The following is a 20,250-nucleotide window of genomic DNA, read 5'->3' on the forward strand; positions in this document are numbered from 1 at the left end:
TCACAAAATAACCAAATGCTTCGCCATATATGAAGTCTACAAGAAGTTTCAAATATCAGGTTTATACTACATACCACTTTATAAATTCGGTAGTACATCTGACATTATTATGATGGTCGTCTCTCCATGTGTAGTAGGGATATTGAAATTTTGTTAACAGAAAATATGTCTGATTACCACTCCCAAATCATATCAGTGGTACCCTAGCCATCTCCTCATCTCCTGCACCTACCATGTGGTATGTCATTGATACCAAAGCGATATGCCAATTAATTAAATTGGTCAAGAGAGTCACCTTGCATGGTGAGTTACTTTTCTTTTCAGCAGTCAGAGCACACTCGCCAGTAGCTAAAATGGGAAATCCTGGAGAGAAGATGATGTTCATTCCAAGGAACACCACTGAGAACCGACATTTGAAGCTGAATGCAGAAGGATTATACCGCTGGCAACATACATTTCGGATAAGGACTGCGGTATTAAAAACAATATTACAATGACTATGTTACTGTCACTCTGCATAGAAGAAATGTACAAAAGCCTAGGCCCAGTACACTGGCTTTTCAGATCTATAGTATTACATTGTTTGGCAGAAATGCTGTCTGTGATTTGGAATCAAGTCTTTCCATTCAATCACATACTTGCATTGGATCCTATGGAGATATCGTACAGTTTCTGGTGAATCGTATTCATATTACACTCATATCGCAAAACGAGTCACCATTTTGGACCTGTCTCCTAAGGACCCCATACAGAAAAACTCCAGTGTGGTTTTAGATAGTCCCTCTGCATGTTTTAACTCTTCCTCTATCTTGCCCTCCCTTCTACTTTGTCAAAGTGATCATGCCAACTTAAATCAGAACTGACCAGAAGTTGGAGTGCATTACATGTAAGACCTTCTGCATCCGATGCAGAAATGGGGCGAACTGAGCTAATGTGACAGAACCGTGTTTTGACTAATTGGTGGAAATGATAACATGTCAAAGCTCCGCCAGCTGTGAAGAATGTGCAACGCCAGCGCCAAACAAAGCTTTCTCCTGAAGGCCGATGTAGTAGAAAAAACATTATGAGCAATTACAGTGGTATTTGTTGTTGGGAAAATTATGAAGAGCCTAGATCATATGGGAACTGGAGGAAGGATGAGAATTTTGCTACTGCATTGTGGTATATCTACAAACTACATACAGGTACTGCAATCTGAAGGAGATCTGCATCCCTCATGGCGCATTCATATCTGTCACACAAACATTCTCTCTGTCCTCATTATTTTGTGCCAGTCAACAGAAAAAAACTATGAACTATAAAAACTCTGCTACTGTCACCCAGTAGATAAATCGATAAGATGTTAGCGCATCCATCTCTTCTGATATATTGAAAACAAATACTGTCAACGTGCTGAAATCAAGCGTATGTGGTGATCCTACGAAATAAACAAGTACTGGTCTCCAGAATGAAATTTTCACTCTGCAGTGGAGTGTGCGCTGATATGAAATTTCCTGGCAGATTAAAACAGGGAGTGGCCTCTTGAGAGAGACAGAGACAGAAAGTGAGTGTGGATTTCCGATCAACAAAATGCCGTCACTGGATGCGTTGTTTGGGAACCACAACATCAAAAGGGGGCTGATATCCAGTCTGTGGTCGGCGGTATTTAGTAACGTGATCTGTAGTTAGGACATTGGGCGGTTCTGACATACGTGGAGACACTGATGACAGAAACACAGGTGGGAGACCACAACTAGTGGTTACTATACCACACTTCATTCCATTCCTCAGTGATTGCAGTTATTACGTCATGGGAATGGGGTGTGTGGTGCAGATGTGAGTTGTACCCAAGTGGGGGTTTAAATGAAGAATATGCATCAATATGATATTGACTTGAGTTGAATCATGCTGTGAGATCCTTCCTGTCTAGCATGGAGTGAGTCCTTTTCCTGCCAATTTTTTCTTGGAGGGGTGGGGTGGAAACTGGGTGAGGGATGGAGCCATGGTGTGGACGTCCTCTGGTGGTGGCACTGTGCACTAGCTCTGTCAATCCTTGCATGTCAAAGTGAGTACACACACGAAAATATTCCAATAAGGCGACACCTCCAATCTGCAGCAGTGTGATTACAAAAATAGGACATGTAGTTGTTGGATGTGACCTTTTCCCACAAAATGAAAGATATCCAACCTCTGAGAATTGAATTTTTTGAACAGACTGTATATCCTTTTGCTATGTAATTGACATTTATTTGAATTTGTGAGAGGTGGAGGGGTTAATTAACTGATTGATTTAATTAACTGGTCAGTTAATTTGATATCAAAAGTATGCTTGTATTGGCGAACGAGAGGGGTGGGGGAGGGTGGTAGGGAGGGTTTTTCAGAAGGACTGATTATCAACAGAACAATAACTTAGGGACCTGTCACTCAAAAGAGAACAATAGGTTATGGGCTATCATGGAACAGAACAATACGTTTGCCCCTGAATGTGTGTTTGCTCCTGATGTAGTCAACCTGCATCAACGAAGTGGCCTGATGCCCACTTTACTCTACTACTGGTGGTTTGACGAGTTTTGTAGGAATCAGGAACCAACGGATGCTATACACGAGATGCTCCTGCACCCAGATCTCTGAGGTGGGAGACACAAACCCAACACAGCACCACAGTTGACTCTGGCATCTTGCAAACTCAGATGCCGATAGCAAGTCTGGTGCTGTGCATTGTGCGGAGGTAGCTTTTTCAATGACTAATCTTTATGGCTGCAGCTGACCATCAGTCCAACTGAAACTGCAGTGACTGAAAACGCAACTTTTAGCAGAGGGCCAAGGATACTGTCAGCCCTGATTTTAGGGCATTTACTCCATCCGCTGTCAAACGCACTGCTCAACAACCTGACACTTCGAATGCGCACCTTGGATGCAACACCACATAAATGCTAGCCCACAGACCTGCACTCTGCAAGCGACAAATCGCTCTAAAAGCTGTTGTGGCCGGAGAGGCTAATAACAAGCTGGAAATGTAGATGTCAAAAGGCGCCCACATAGCACTATAGCTTCACCTGAGTCAATCTTGCATGAATATTGTGGAACAAACGAGTTTCTGACTTTTCTTCGTTTCTTTATAATTGGAAAATTTCTGTCAGAGGTAAATAAGCTGTGTTCACTCAAAAAAAATATGTGTGTTGTCTTTTAAAACCACTCCAGATTAAATGGAGATCTTGATGCTTATCAATTGGAACTAAATTGGGGAGCATTGCTGGCCATGAAGACCGAATACCAGTGTCTGATACTTGGACCGAGTCTAGGGACATACAGCAGAGTACAGAGAACACAACGGTACTGAAAACGCGTTTTGTGAAAAAATGGCATTTAGAACGTTTACCATTTCCACTCTTCCTTTGCGATCGTGTCTTGGTAGGGGCTTGTATTGTTAGTCAACAAACAGATTCTAATGATACTTAGATACTGTATCTTTTGTGCAAACACACACTTTCTTAAATGGAATAATGCTTAGGGACATTAACAAACTAAAAGTAGGATAAATTAGAATGTCAGTGGTGTTTCTTACAGGATTCTAGTGCGAGTCGTTTACGAGATATTGTATTTTGAAAAGTTTCCACACCAACACTTGTTTGTGCCATTCAACCTTTGTTGTTGCGAGGTACAATGTAATGTTTGCTTACCGGTGTGCTTGTGTGTTCCTCAAGTACATTGCGACTTGCTAGTCAGTCAGTGTGCGACAGTCCAAGCAGTAACTCGTGAGTAGACAGTGGGATTTATCAATACAGAAAAAGCCGACATACCCATGGTGTATGGAGAGTGTAGGAAGAATGGAGTTCGTTCTTGTACAATGTATGCAGCATGATGTCCCAATAGAAGTCAACCATTTGTGCAATTATGTACCAGTCTCTTCAGCTGGTAATGTGAAAGTGGTAGTGTAACACCTAGACAACGTAAAAGAAGTAAACAACTGGCAACATAAGAGAGGGGAATTAGTGTTCTTGCTGCTGTTGCAGTTGGTCTTCATGATAAGCATAAGGAAGTGGTATTAGTAAGGCAACTATCCTGCACATTCTCCATCGGCGTAGGTTCCATACCTATCACATCTCTCTCCATGAAGAGCTGCATGGAGACGTTTATAAGAATTTTGTTAACTCCTTTTTTATACAGGATAGTCTACATGTATCATGTATCTAGTTTAGTTACGAAGCCACCTTTAGTGACCATGGCCAGGTGAACTGCCTATATATATTCTATTGATCTGTTGACTATCCCTGTTGGCTTCGCCAGGTGGAACTTCCTCGTCCATTGAGTGTAAACGTGTGGTGTGGGATGCGGAACTATCAGCCCACACCCCCGTTTTTCATAGATGGAACCCTGAACGTGCACAGGTACTGCAGCCTCATAACAGAACATCTTCACAGATGCTAGAAGACATTCCTCTGCAGACTACGAGGAGCCTGTGGTATCAATGTGAAGGCTGTCCAGCGCTTAGTGCACGAAGTACTAAAGCACATCTCCACGAATTGTTTCCAAATTATTCGACTGGAAGCAAAGCAACTGTGACTTGGCTGGTCTTTTCCACGTATTTGAGGCCTATAGAATTTTTCTGTGGGGTAAAGCTAAAAGACGATTTCCACAAGAGCGTACCAACTAACCCGATGAGAAGAAACTACTTATTACTGCAGCCTGCTCGGACATCTCCGCTGAAATGCTGGCATATATCACATGTGCAGCAGTCGTTTCATATTCGTGTATTGCCGCTGTCGGTTGTTATTTTCAATACAACGTGTGATGGTCAGTTGTTTCATTACTGGACAGAATCCACATAACTAGTGTATGCACTTGTGTTTTATTTTAGTGTTTGCTACCACAGGTACTACCGAGCGAGGTGGCGCAGTGGCTAGCACATTGGACTCGCATTCGGGAGGACGACGGTTCAATCCCGCGTCTGGCCATCCTGATTTAGGTTTTCCGTGATTTCCCTAAATCACTCCAGGCAAATGCCGGGAAGGTTCCTTTGAAAGGGCACGGCCGACTTCCTTCCCCATCCTTCCCTAATCCGATGAGACCGATGACCTCGCTGTCTGGTCTCCACCTCCAAGCAACCAACCAACCAACCACAGGTACTGTACAAGTGTCGGTGTGCGAACTTTTCAAAATACGATATCTCGTCAACAACTAGCACTAGAATCCTGCAGCAAACACCACTGACATTTTAACTTACCCTACTTTTAGCCTGGCAATGGCCTTGCCGCAGTAGATACACCGGTTCCCGTCAGATCACCGAAGTAAGCGCTGTTGGGCGTGGCTGGCACTTGGATGGGTGACCATCTGGGCCACCACGCGCTGTTGCCATTTTTCGGGGTGCACTCAGCCTAGTGATGCCCATTGAGGAACTACTCGACCGAATAGTAGCGGCTCCGGTCAAAGAAAACCATCATAACGACTGGGAGAGCGGTGTGCTGACCACATGCCCCTCCTATCCGCATCCTCATCTGAGGATGACACGGCGGTCGGATGGTCACGATGGGCCACCTGTGGCCTGAAGACGGAGTGCTACTTTTATCCTGTTAATGTCAGTAGTCATTGTTCCATTTAAAAAGTGTATGAATGTACAAAAATGCACTTTCTATGTATTATTACAATGTGTTTATTGGCTAACAATACGAGCTGTGACTACTAATTCATTCTGTGCAAACCGCACATCAATAGGAGTTTCCACTTCCGCAGTAGTTGGGGTGAAAGTTTTAGGTGATTTGCCCTATATTTTTCATGATGGAAAGAATAGAAAACGAGGTAAGAAGCATACTGAGCCGGCCTCTGTGACCTAGCGCTTCTAGGTGCTTCAATCCGGAACCGCGCTGCTGCTACAGTCGCACGTTCGAATCCTGCCTCGGGCATGGATGTGTGTGATGTCCTTAGTTAGGTTAAGTAGTTCTAAGTCTAGGGAACTGATGACCTCAGATGTTAAGTCCCATAGAGCTTAGAGTCATTTGAACCATTTGAAACACGTTGTAGTTGTGGTCTTCAGACCTGAGACTGGTTTGATGCAGCTCTTCATGCTACTCTATCCTGTGCAAGCTTCCGCATGTCCCAGTACCTACTGCAGCCTACCTCCTTCTGAATCTGCTTAGTGTATTCATCTCTTGGTCTCCCTCTACGGTTTTTACCCTCCACGCCGCCCTCCAGTACTAAATTGGTGATCCCTTGATGCCTCAGAACATGTCCTACCAACCGATCCCTTCTTCTAGTGAAGTTGTGCCACAAACTCCTCCCCAATTCTATTCAATACCTCCTCATTAGTTATGTGATCTACCCATCTAACCCTCAGCATTCTTCTGTAGCACCACATTCCGAAAGCTTCTATTCTCTTCTTGTCTAAACTATTTATCGTCCATGTTTCACTTCCATACATGGTTACACTCCATACAAATACTTTCAGAAACGGCTTCCTGACACTTAAATCTATACTCGATGTTAACAAATTTCTCTTCAGAAACGCTTTCCTTGCCATTGCCAGTCTACATTTTATACGCTCTCTACTTCGACCATCATCAGTTATTTTGCTCCCAAATAGCAAAACTCCTTTACTACTTTAAGTGTCTCATTTCCTAATCTAATTCTGGCAGCATCACCCGATTTAATTCGACTACATTTACATCCCATTATCGTTTTGCTTTTGTTGATGTTCATCTTATATCCTCCTTTCAAGACACAGTCCATTCTGTTCAACTGCTCTTCCAAGTCCTTTGCTGTCTCTGACAGAATTACAATGTCATCGGCGAACCTCAAAGTTTTTATTTCTTCTCCACGGATTTTAATACCTACTCCAAAGTTTTCTTTTGTTTCCTTTACTGCTTGCTCAATATACAGATTGAATAACATCGGGAATAGGCTACATCCCTGTCTCACTCCCTTCCCAACCACTGCTTCCCTTTCATGCCCCTCGACTCTTGAAACTGCCATCTGGTTTCTGTAAAAATTGTAAATAGCCTTTCGCTCCCTGTATTTTACACCTGCCACCTTCAGAATTTGAAAGAGTATTGCAGTCAACATTGTCAAAAGCTTTCTCTAAGTCTACAAATGCTAGAAACCTAGGTTTGTCTTTCCTTAATCTTTCTTCTAAGCATTTGAAGCATACTGAAAGAATTAGGACAGAGAGAATAGTTATACATCTTAAAGACAATAGACGTACAGGAAAGAGAGATACTGGAAGACCAAGGAAAAAGTGGCTGTTTTGAAGACGGAATAGACTGTAAGCCTCCTTGAAATGAAGCAGAAGAAGAAGAAGACAAAGAAGAAGTGTTCGCCATTGGACTTGGGTAGAGCGGGCTGAGTTCCCGCTGCGGCTCTCACCCTGGCCTGCGTGTAGGCGTTGATGCGGCCCACGGACCCAGTGGGCGGCAGCGCTCCCCCCTCGCCCTTGGTGATTCCGGCTATGGGGAGCACCTCTGAAGTGCCGTACCACTGAGCCATGCGCAGGCCCAGCCGTTCGTGCAGCAGCGCCGCCTTGCTCGAGTCCAGCGTGGAGCCCGAACTGACCGGGAAGCGCAGCGTCCGGAACTGCTCGTGGGTCGAGTCCTCCATCTTCGTCAACCGCGTCCACACGTGCGGCGGGGTCAGCACGGTCGTTGCCTACCAGCACACCAGCGTAAGAAATCAACAGGCACTGCCACATGTCACTAATACACTAAGGTGATAGAAGTCATGGAATAGCGATAAGTACATACACAGATGGCAGTGGTAGAGTGTACACACGGTATGAAAGGGCAGCGCATTGACGGAGCTGTCTTTTATACTCGAGTCATTCATGAGAAAATGTTTCCGACGTGGTTACTGCTGCAGGACGGCAATTAACGGACTTGAAACGATTCAAATGGTTCAAATGGCTCTGAGCACTATGGGACTCAACTGCTGTGGTCATCAGTCCCCTAGAACTTAGAACTACTTAAACCTAACTAACCTAAGGACATCGCACACACCCATGCCCGAGGCAGGATTCGAACCTGCGACCGTAGCAGCAGCACGGCTCCGGACTGGGGCGCCTAGAACCGCACGGCCACCGCGGCCGGCACTTGGAACGCGGAATGGCAGTTCGAGCTACACACATGGGACATTCCATTGTGGAAATTATTGGAGAATTCAATGTTTCGAGATCCACAGTGTCGAGAGTGTGCGGAGAATACCAGATTTTAAGCCGACAGCCTTCACATAACGACCGAGAGCAGCGATGTTCGCGTAGGAGTGTCAGTGCTAACAGACAAGCAACACTGCAAGAAATAACCGAAAAAATCAATGTGGGACGTTTGAGAAACGTATCCGTTGGGACGGCGTGGCGAAATTTGGCAGCCAACGACTGACGCAAGGGTGATTCCTAACACCACCTCTCCTAGGTGCATGACCATATCGGTAGGACCATAGAAGATTGGAAACTGTGGCCTGGTCTAATGAGTGCCGATTTCAGTTAGTAAGGTCCGATGGCAGACTTCGAGTGCGACACAGACTCCACGAAGCCATGGACCCAAGTTGTCAAAAAAGCACTGTGCAAGCTGCTAGTGGCTGCACAATGGTGTGGGCGCCGCGCGGGATTAGCCGAGTGGTCTCAGGCGCTGCAGTCATGCACTGTGCGGCTGGTCCCGGCGGAGGTTCGAGCCTCCCTCGGGCATGGGTGTGTGTGTGTTTGTCCTTAGGATAATTTAGGTTAAGTAGCGTGTAAGCTTAGGGACTGGTGGCTTTAGCAGTTAAGTCCCATAAGATTTCACATGCAATGGTGTGGGCTGTGTTTATAAGAAACTAACTGGGTCCTCTGGTCCAACTGAACCGAACATTGACTGGAAATTTTTATGTTCGGCTACTTGGAGACCATTGGACTTCATGAATTTTTATGGAAGGCAATGCCCATGTCACCGGGCCAAATCTGTTCCCGAGTGATTTGAGGAACATTGTGGACAATTCTAACGACTGATTTGGCGACACAAATCACCCAACATGAAATTATCGAATATTTATCGGACATAATCGAGGAGTCAGTTCGTTCACAACATCCTGCAGCGGCAACTCTTTCGGAATTATGGACGGCTTTAGAGGCAGCGTGTGTCAATATTTCTGCAAGGGACTTCCGAAGACCTGAGTTCGTGCCACTTCGAGTTAGTGTACTGCACTGGGCTAAAGGAGATCTGACCTCCGACACGATATTAGGAGGTATTCCATGACTGGCCACGTCAGTGTAGGTACACGTTGTGGTATAATTTCGTAAACGAGTATCGATTAAAATCGAACGCGATACCTAGCAACAGACACCTTGTCTCTGACCTAAATTGATATCACGGAAATTCTTCTTAGGGTTCCCTATCTTAATTGGTGAAAACTTAACGGTTATAGGATGGTTTTGTTGTCCATCTGACTGTCAGACTATTAAGAGCCCTTTTCGTTAGGAATGGGTGCATGGATCAAGTTGAAATTTATGTTACTTACTAAGGCCTAAGATTCTGTGGTAGTGTAAAAGATTTAAACTTCTCAGTCAATGCAGTTAAAAAATATGGCCATCTATGTCACATATTTTGGCACCTGAAAACTTACTTGTCAAATACTATAGGGTACTTTCCGTTGACCTAGAAACATGAAATTTGACAAGAAACAGGGTTTCACAGTTTAATTAAAGGAAAAAATCTGAAAATTGTCAGATTATAATTATATCATATAAAAATATCGTTCTGCCGTTGAACTTACATTGCATTCGTCATACGTAAAAAGCATAACAGGGAAATATTACTGCACGACAACGAAAAATTTAAATTGTTGTCGTGTAACAGCAATGAAATAAAATGTTTTATGAAATCTTTTCTCATTACCTACATAAACAGAAGTCAACTACTCGGTTCTTTTTTATGTCCAGGTTAATCTCAAGAATTATTGTAGAGATTTTGATATGATCTTGGAATTCCTGGAACTGAAATCTTGTCAGTACTGATATCGATGACAGGAAACTATCGTCGAAAAACTCGATTCCAGTGATGGATAAACGATCTGTAAGTGTACATAATTAAGTCTGTACAAAACGCTCAGTGCGTGCGTCTTCCTTGAACTTGTCCAATTTTTTTAATACGTCATACATGTTTGTAAGAGCAGCACAACATCGAGAGTTGCTTTCTGATATCTCAGATACCACACAATCCTTCGGAAATGGTATTTTAGGCTTCCTGTAAGAAACCTATATTTAAAATGTTGAAACCAGTTAAATTCATTACCTCATGTGTCACTACCATAATTTGTGGATTTGTAACAGCTAAAGATCTGAATTGGATAATAATTTTCATGGGAGACCTACCTATTTGGGTTAATCCCAAAACTTACATTGGCCTATTAACAAAAGATGTTATGAAGTAACAATGAAATTAAATGGAACGGCTGTTTTGAAAACTAACGTTAGTTCAAATAATACTAGACAATGAAAGATCAAGTTTTACACATGCAACTGTAACTCACGTGCAATAGGTGAATTAATATTAGTAAATTATTAATCATAATATTAAAGTCACTAAAACTTCAGAAAAATTGCAGACTCTCCAAATCTAAGGCAAGTTTTGGAATCAGCACAAAATTACCTTTAAGATGAGACATTTTACTCATCATTTCATAGTCGTTTGAAATTTCGTAAATGATCAGTGAGGTGGTCGCAATCGATTTCGCGTGCCTTGATTTATGGTATTATTTACTGGCGCTACTATTGGCAGCTCGAATCGATTGTAGCTTTTCGCTAATTATCTCTGGCCGGGCGACTCATAAAATAGGTCTTGAGCAGCGAAGGTGGGGCAGTGAGAGCGAGGCAGCGAGTGACAGCTGACTGGAGGCCTGGGCCGAGTTCCAGACGTAGTGGGGTAATTCGCCGTTAGCTCTGTAGCACATTGTTGGGGACGTGCTTACCAATTCATAGGATTCCACTCTTTGATGCACATTTGAAGTTTTAATTTGACTTGCTTTGGCGCCAAAATCGGAAAGTTACGATGAGCAGTGAGTTTACATTATCTGTTCGAAGTCGTTTTGTACACTCATTGTCAACAGATATTTCGAAAAAGTGCTTTACAAACTAGCTAATCAAAATGATAAGGAAACAGTGAGATGTCTGCTGGACGCTGATGGAAAATAAATAAAGCCTCTCCCTGGTTGACATTTTTATGCAAGCACGATCTTTGTTTTTAAATTCCGCTACAGATTTCACGTAGGCGTCATGTTCTGCCAACTTGCGATGGAGAGGATGTCTATGAACCTTTTTTTTCTAATTGAGAAGGCCTTAGTTCACCGAACACTGAATGTAGAAGCTAAACAGCCCGTAGTCAACTCTTCTGCCAATCGATGGTCAGAGTAGTCAAGTTGTGGTTAGCTCGATATATCACGAGCTCGACATACCACCTCAAACTATCCCAGAAGAATCACCTTACTAAAGGATTGCAATCTCCAGAGACGAGCTTCTTTTGCCAAAGTTTAGCTATTAGAACTGAAGACTGTGCCACCAAAGAATGTGCACAGAAAATGTGGGCCCGAAGTCCAAGTAAGCGAGATCTATTCACTGTCGAGTCCCGTCTATGACAAGTTTTCAGTCATTTCCCATGGGAGCCATGGTAACAGTACTAGACATAACACGCATCTATCGCAGATGTAAACACTTGGGTAGTCGAGAGAGAGCTGTGTGGGTGGTCATTCTTCGCACTGCTCATGGTTAGTAAGAACTTGCATAAGAACACAAACTTTGTCAGAATGAGTTCATGGAGAGAACTAAAGGAACGGAGTCACAAGATCGGATATGCCATCATAGCGATTTCACGTGAGTTATATAGATCTACTGTTAATTGTCTTCTTCTGGCAAACAAGGCACTGTCCTCACTCTTATAAATTGAAAGTATTAAACACTGTAGAGTGTCAACTCTAAAGTGCCTTTGAATTTAATAATGGAAAAAGAATTAAAGATAAAATCTGAAAATTCTAGCCGGCCCTTGTGGCCGAGCGGTTCTAGGCGCTTAAGTCCGGAACCACGCTGCTGCCACGGTCGCAGGTTGGAATCCTGCCTCGGGCATGGATGTGTGTGATGTCCTTAGGATAGTTAGGTTTAAGTAGTTCTAAGTCTAGGGGACTGATGACCTCAGATGTTAAGTCCCACAGTGCTCAGAGCTTATTGAACTATTTTTTTTTTTTTTTAAATTGTAGACTTGATGCATGTGGTGTAATATTTCGCAGCCTGATACTCATGAAAAAAGGGTTCCAATTAAGCCGCGCTTGGATGTATTGAGACTTCCCTGAAAGCCACAGAAGATGGATGTATACTGTTTAACTGAAGTGTTTGCTCCGCTCTGAAAGGGGTGTCCCGTTTAGAGGCGTAACTGACAAATGAGGGATGCAGACGCTCTCCACGGGCCTGAGAAAACTGAGTGAGGGCTTAAAGGCATTTTTGTTTGTCTGCAGCGTTCTCGATGGCTCAGAAATACAGAGAAACTACTGCAGGAATCCTCAGTGGTTTTCACAGGAAAATCCGGAATGTAAGCCACTAGGGACCCAGAGAACAATGGCGATAGATGCAACAATGCAGACGAAACAGAGTGACAACATTGCAAGAGTTCCCCCTTGTTACACTCTAGTCGCTGACCAAGGATTTTCAAAGTAAGATCGGAAAGTTTGGTATCCTGTATGGAAACTAGCAGGGGTGGTCGCCCAGCGTTGATCGTTCATTGGATGACATTACAAACTGATTCCGCCATTGACATAGATGATGATATCGAAAATTCAGACTTGACGAAGGAGGGGGGGGGGGGGGGAAGGGGGGGAGGGGGGGGAGGGGGGGCGGCGCGAACACGGTATCAACCTAGGTATCATTCAAACAGACTGATCCATCAGTTGGAGAGCAGTGAAATGATTCTGGGGCTCTTTTGGTTAAGGAGTGGGAAATTGGATTCGAGGATCCTGAGAGAAATCGGAGGACTCACATACTGATTTTGTTTTCTGAAAGCGTGACAGTCTATTTTCTACTCAGTGAGAGATTCATTTCCCGTTCTGCATCATACGGTCTTTCTTGTAGTCTGATACTTGCATTTGACCACAGCTTCCAAATACAACGCTGACACTATGCCTACGTCCAATTACTACTGCCGTGAGCATGTTGGGAGCCGGAAAGTGTCTACTCGACACTGCAAGGGCAATAGCATCACACTGGCTGCCGGGTAGCATGCTACCTGGAGTGGGGGGAAGTAAGCTGTGAGGGCAGAAGGGCATGAAGATTAAAGCTGCTGCCTATCAATCAATGACCGCGCAACACCACAAGAGATCTAACAGCGGTCAGCACACGGCGCCGACATTACACAAACCACCTATGCCTTTATGTAACGCAGATATTGTCACATGGCTAATTGTCGCTCCGCTCCCCTTCGACCCCGTTCATGCCCAATTACTGAGTCAAACCTATGCCCAGTCAAATCGGACCTAATTTTATTTTCGTTTTGATTGTTTAGAAGATGTGGTGTGACACATCACTTTCATTTCGACGAATTATGTCCGCTTTTTTTAAAAAAAGGAATTTTCTTGTTGGTTTAGTGGACGTCTGCGACCGGTCTTCTAAGTGGGGTATTTTTGGCATTCTCTGTGCATGTACCGTATGCTGGGGTGACCGCAGCATGTGTGCAAAACGGGGCGGTGGCAGCGATATTACGGCCTGTTGATGCACTTGCTGCAGCCAGAGATTACTGCATGCCACTGGCACTCAGCCTAGGAGATACGCTCTGGTCCATGGAACCAACATGATTTGGAACATTGTTGTTAACGTCTCTGATGTTAAGTCAGTCGTTGCTTGACAGTAATGACGTACGAGACATGATGTAACAACTCATACTGTATAACTTGATCTTGGAGGCAACTTTTAAATGCAACATACAGGTTGTAACGGGAATTTAATATATTACAAAGAAGAAGAGTTCTCGGTTATTGAGTAATTGCTGGTTTTATAAGTAAATTTTCAGGCTGACACAGCAGTGGAGGAAAAGAAATCTGTAGCCCAGATATCTGAACAACGGCTACTTCTGCAAGTGATTTCAGGTGTACGAAAGTAAAACTGATAATCTGCAGTCACCGGAAACTACACGCAAATGCACTGAAGCGCTAAAGAAACTGGTTTAGGCATGCGTATTCAAATACAGAGGTATATAAACAGGCAGAATACGGTGCTGCGGTGTGCAACGCCTATGTAAGACAACAAGCGTATCGCGCAGATGTTAGATTGGTTACTGTTGCTACAATGGCAGATTATCAAGATTTGAGTTAGTTTGAACGTGGTGTTTTAGTCGGCGCACAAGCGATGGGACATAATATTTCTGAGGTTGCGATGAAGTGGGGATTTTCCCGTACGACCATTTCACGAGTGTACTGTGAATGTCAGGAATCCTGTAAAACATTAAAGCTCCGACATCGCTGCGGTCGGTAAACGATTCTGCAAGAACGGGACCAACGACGACTGAAGAGAATCGATCAACGTGACAGAAGTGCAACCCTTCTGCAAATGCTGGACCATCAGCAAGTGTTAGCGTGCGAACCATTCAACGAAACATCAGCGATATGGGCTTTCGGAGCCAAAGGACCACTTGTGTACCCGTGATGACTGGACGGCACAAAGCTTTATGCCCCGCCTGGGCCCATCAACACCGACAATGGTCTTCTGATGACTGGAAATTAGTTGCTTGGTCGGATGAGTATCTTTTCAAATTGTATCGAACGGATGGACATGTACGGGTACGGAGACAACCTCATGAATTCATGGACCCTGCATGACGGCAGGGGACTCTTAAAGCTGGTGGATGCTCTGTAATGGTGTGGGGCGTGTGCAGTTGGAGTGATATGGGACCCCTGATATGTCTAGATACGACTCTGACAGGCGACACGTTCGTAAGCATCCTGTCTGATCACCTGCACCCATTCATGTGCATCGTGCATTCCGACGGACTTGGGCAATTACAGCAGAACAATGCGACACCACACACGTACAGCGTTGCTAAAGAGTGGCTCCAGGAACACTCTTCTGAGTTTAAACACTTCCGCTGGAACCCAAACTCCCCAGACATCAACGAGCATATCTGGGATGCCTTGCAATGTGCTGTTCTGGAGAGATCTCCACCTTGTCGTACTCCTACGCATTTATGGACAACCCTGCAGGATTGATGGTGTCAATTTCCTGCAGCACTACTTCAGACATTAGTGAAGTCCATGCCACATTGTGTTGAGGCACTTCTGCGTGCTCGCGATGGCCCTACATGATATTGGGGAGGTGTACCAGTTGCTTTGTCTCTTCAGAACATACAGACGCATGTAACACTGTAAATATTGTTGTAGTAACTGTTACCATGATTTAACCTTAATTTAAATTTTTACAATATTTTTGGTGCCTAATATGGAGCATTTTCTTTTCAGTTCCTCAGTTCATCACATTTTCGTGCCGAGCGTGGGGCCTTTTCACATTCTTTCAATGTGTTAGGATAGTAATCATAATAAGGTGTTATTTATTACTAAGGTATCTATGAAAATAGAAATTATTTGTAACAAGCTATGATACGAAACAGAAGGGCTGAAAGTGCATAAGCACCCTCTGCTGCATCGGATCGCATTCGAATTTCGTTGAATGGTTTCGAAAGGTCCCTATTGTTTCCACCCTATATACCAAACGGCGCTCTAAATGGATGCGATCTCGTTCAGTGTGACTGCTAGTCCGCGATGTCCTTAAAGAGGGTCTGAACCGTCCTGAGGGCCTCAGCAGTGTCAGCGGTTGTCAAAAACGTAGTTCTGTTGCTCGTCACACTGCGGACTGTCGCTTTTGACCGCGAACAGTGTGGTAATCAACGCACCAAGAACATGCGTCGTTTCATTGACGCCATTTAAGCCACCCCATAAGATCTCTTTTTGTGTAGTTGCACGTTCTGGTACAGTGGAGTAGGGAATGCCATGAACAACATAATAGAAATCCTGAGCGGTGGTGGGTGAGTGTTGGAGTGGGGGTGCGTCTGAAGATAACTTTTTTACCTTTTTCTTGAACAACTCGAAAAACGCAGCCTCCAGCGAAAACGCATCTCTGTACAAAAACTAAATTAAATTTCCTACAAAATAGGTCCTATTCATTTTTATTTAGGACTTTATGCAAAGAGCGAGAGTACACTCAAAATCTGGCACAAAGTGTATGCACTGTAGCTTAGGTAGTTTTTGTAGTCCAAATGGAAGTAGTTTCCAGACCAGAAGTTTCGTATATCAAATTACTGTACGTCATTGTGGTATGTTATAAACAGTTACTGTTTACATCCTGTATTTCCGCTGTTGATCTGAAAAGAAAAAGTACAATTTTAGAAGCCCAGTCAACAGTTCACTCAAAAGTTCCTGAACATTACATCTCGTCCTTTGACATCTGATCGTACATTGGTGGTGATCATGGGAGTCGCACAAGCTGCGGGTCTTCAGCCACCACTTGTACAGAGTGGATCGCAAAGTGACTCAGGAGTCACTCTCTTCCCAATGGCTCACTGGTCTCCTCCTCCCCCCCCCTTTTTTCCCCTCAGCAGGAACAGTTAGGCTCACTGCACCCCATGGAGCGGTTCCCAAAGTGACTCAGGAAACACACTGCTCTCTTGGCTCACTCCCAGATTCAGCTAGCTGTTTGTTTTCTTGGCTCAGTGGCTCCCATCTGAGTTCAGATCTGCTGGATACAATTCTTTGTAGTAATAATGGTACGCACATTGCATAATTATTTTTGCATATATCATAGTGCATGTATATATCAGTTCATTTTGTTTTTATTTTTTTATTTATTTAACCTGATCAGATTAATGCCTTCAGGATACCTCTTAAATCTAACCAGGATTTTGTACTTACTTACAGAACACATTAAATCACAGTTACTTAAAGATATGCATTTTTTAAATATGAAGTGTCTTCTCTGTGCATGTATCAGGCATTTTTTTTTGCCCACTTGGTTAAAACTACTGATCTCTCCACCTTTTCTTCCGTCTTCCTGAAGGTCTTCTGCCCACTGGATTATAATTCACCATTAATTCTGATATTCTGTCATCTTCCATTCTTATAACATACTCTTAGTCTCTTCAGTGAAATATGTTTTCCTTAATGTGCTCATTTAAGATTTTATGCCCAGTTCTTCTCTGATGTCAGCATTCGTCCTGTCAATGTGTACCTAGCTACTTTCCTTAGGAGTCACATCTCCAACGTTTGTATTCTGCGATCATTTCTTTTTGTTACAGTCCATTCCCATGTCAGAGTTGATACTGACAAAGTTTTGTAAAATTTAGATGTAGTTTCCTTTCTTACTTTAATTCTGATGGATCTACAGATTATTCTTTTGTTGTGACTGAATCTTTCTCCCCTCGAATGTCCATTTCTGTCATGTATGAGACTGTATTTCGTAAGATGCTGAGCGAGTTTACTTTATCTATTTTCTGATCGTTTATTATTATTTTAGTCATAATTTGCTCCAGGTCATTGAAAGCTATTATTTTTGTTTTCTTTGTAGACACTGATTATATAATTTACTGTTGTGGATAAAATACCCTGCCAGAAAAATACCTTAGTACACCCATTTAGAGGTTTCCAATTCACTCATGATCTATTGTTACAACAGTGCATGTGGAGTACATGAAATGATTATATTTACAAACTAGCACAAGCGGTTATGAGGTACCAGGTATCGCACCCCAAGCCATGAGAGCTGGGATGGTCCCAGTGCGTCTTGGACAAATACACTCTATGAGACAGTACCCACCATGTCTACATAGTGCACACAAACGACCATCATTTGCATGCAGGCAGAATCTGCTTTTATCGCTGAAGACCATGGCCCGCCTTTCCATATTGCAAGTGATCCTCCAACGACATCAGTCGAGCCATGCTGTGGCACGAGTGGAAGATAGGCTAGAGGTGTGCATGCCCATAGTGTCACTGCTAATAAAAGGTTCACAACAGTTCGTATTAACACATGTGGGTCCACAAGCCCTCTTATCTGCGCTGTGGTAGCTGTATGATGTACCACTGCTTTCCTTACAATATGACAATCCTGACAGGTGTCTGTGCTGCTTGGTCGTCCAGAATCTCGTCTGTGTGTTCATGTGATCACTGATTCCAGCATCTTTGCACAAGTGACGCAGCACATCCAACTTACGTGACAACTCTGCAAAAGGGCCATGGCATTACTCGGAAGGCCAAAATTTGATCCCTATCAAACTCGCTAAGTTGGCTGTAGAAAGCACGAGTGTGTCTCCATGGCTTGGTTGTCTGATTGCTTCATACATTTGCACCACACTGAGCCTCCTGACTGTCAGCTGTTACTATTAAAGGCTAGACACAGCAGCGCTCTGCCACCTGTGCCACTACGCTACCTGTTTGTTGACAGCGTTGAAACTATTATCATCTCACAGGTGGCATATGCTGTCATCATATGAAAATCAACGTTGTCTTTCCTGGTGCACTAATTTTCTTTTTCCTGGCAGTATATGAGCAGCTGTTTGGAGTTCTCAGCTCCGAGGAACTGACAAACCTGGGATGTACAGTGGTTGTCAAACTAGACAAATATTAATCTGAAGCACGTTTGCTAGAAACAGCGGTCTCAAAGTAGTGGGAAACCGGAAAATTTCAGTACCAAACGATATACCAATTAATTCTGAAAATATTATGTATCCATGTAGATCAGTGCCCTGTGAGCATATCTTTTCAAAATCTGGAGTAATGTGGACCGAGAAAAGTATCTGATTCTGTTTAACTAAAAATGGACTATCTTGATCATATTGAGACCACAACTGATATTAATATCGATGATTAATGAAAACCACCTCAGCTTTAATACAGCAGACTGTTTCTAGAGTCGCTTTGGGATCTCTCCTTGTTAAGGGAGTGACAATCGAGTCGCTTCTCGATCCACTCCACGCTTGCTGTGGCTGAAGATCAAAGCTATTGTGACTCAATTATTGCCAACAACATACAATACCAAGTCAGAGGAAGAGAAGTAACAATTCACTTAAAAGTTTATAAACATTAATTGGTATTCTGAAATCTGATTTTTTCTATTCAGATCAAGAGTGGAAATACAGGGTGGAAATGATAACTGTTTACAATGTACCATAGTGACATGGAGGAAGTTGAGATAAACAGTTTGATCCGACGCACTTCTGGTCTATCAGTTTGGAAAACTATCTCAAAATGGACTACAAAATCTACCTAAGCTACAGATTATGCACTTTGTGCAAATTTTCAGTGTTCTCCCACTCTCCTTGCAGAAATTATTAGTCCTAGATAAAAATGATTAGAACCTGTTTCGTAGGAAATTTAATGTAGTTAAATTTTGCACTGCGATTCGTTTCCACTAGAGGCTGCGTTTATCGAGTTGTTCAAGAAAAATGTAAAAAGTTACCTTCAAATGGTCCCCCACTCCCATACTCACCCACCCCCATTTTTAAGGATTTCTAGCATGTGGTTTTTATCAACCATTAACATAAAATTTAAAAAACCTTCATCAGAATGATTTCTGGCTGGTGAAAGAAAAACAATACGGGCAAAATGAGCAAATCAGAATTTTAAGTTACATATTGGAATGTTGCAAAGTTATGACATCTACATAAGTATATAATGGATGAATTAGCCTTTCACTGTTGTCCATTGAAACCACACCCATGTTAATAACATGTGTTTTATTGAAAATGCTTTCTAAGAGATCCACATTAAAAAAATTGGAGGCATTACTTTTCAGCACGCCCTCTTAGTTTAAAGGCTTATTCACTGACAGTTAATTTAAGAGGGCACATATAAAATTTCAGAAAGTAAAAGTGTTGTTACAATATGACTATAGAAATTAATTGTATGACTGAGTAAAATGAAATGACTATTAAATGTCATTATATATTCATAGTTTTGTGGACTAAAGAAAGGACTTGCAGTTTATGCTGAAATAAGTTATTAGGAAATTTTACTACTCTGGAGATAAAAAGCAGACAGAAATAACACATAATATCTATAAAAATCACACAAAAGTAACAGAAGAGGAAGATCCGGAAGGGTAAGCTCAAAATTCCAAGGTTCTAAGAAAGGCTAACAGCTCATTATTTTTATTACTTGAAGTTGTAAGTGAAAATACCAACGAAGAAAGTGTTAGAAAAATCTGGGAACAATGAAAGTGCAAGGAGGACATAATCTAAAAATTAATAGACGACTTAGTCCTTTAGTCAGAGGATTTTTAAGAAACTATTTGAAAATTGG

The 20,250-nt window shown here is 42.8% G+C and overlaps 1 protein-coding gene and 1 pseudogene across 2 annotated transcripts in view; one reads left to right on the forward strand and one right to left on the reverse strand.

Annotated features, from left to right (window-relative positions):
- The window catches only part of LOC126412505 (probable 4-coumarate--CoA ligase 1), a 165,268-nt gene that overhangs the window by 22,251 nt on the left and 122,767 nt on the right, over nt 1-20,250 (reverse strand). For both annotated transcript variants that reach the window (XM_050082132.1, XM_050082133.1), the window contains exon 6: nt 7,336-7,614. In XM_050082132.1, the coding sequence (XP_049938089.1) occupies nt 7,336-7,614 (279 nt within the window). The remainder of the gene's footprint in view (nt 1-7,335; nt 7,615-20,250) is intronic.
- Nucleotides 5,218-5,334, forward strand: LOC126413391 (5S ribosomal RNA; annotated as a pseudogene).

The sequence above is a fragment of the Schistocerca serialis genome, chromosome 7, assembly GCF_023864345.2.
Source record: "Schistocerca serialis cubense isolate TAMUIC-IGC-003099 chromosome 7, iqSchSeri2.2, whole genome shotgun sequence".
Lineage (NCBI taxonomy): Eukaryota > Metazoa > Arthropoda > Insecta > Orthoptera > Acrididae > Schistocerca > Schistocerca serialis.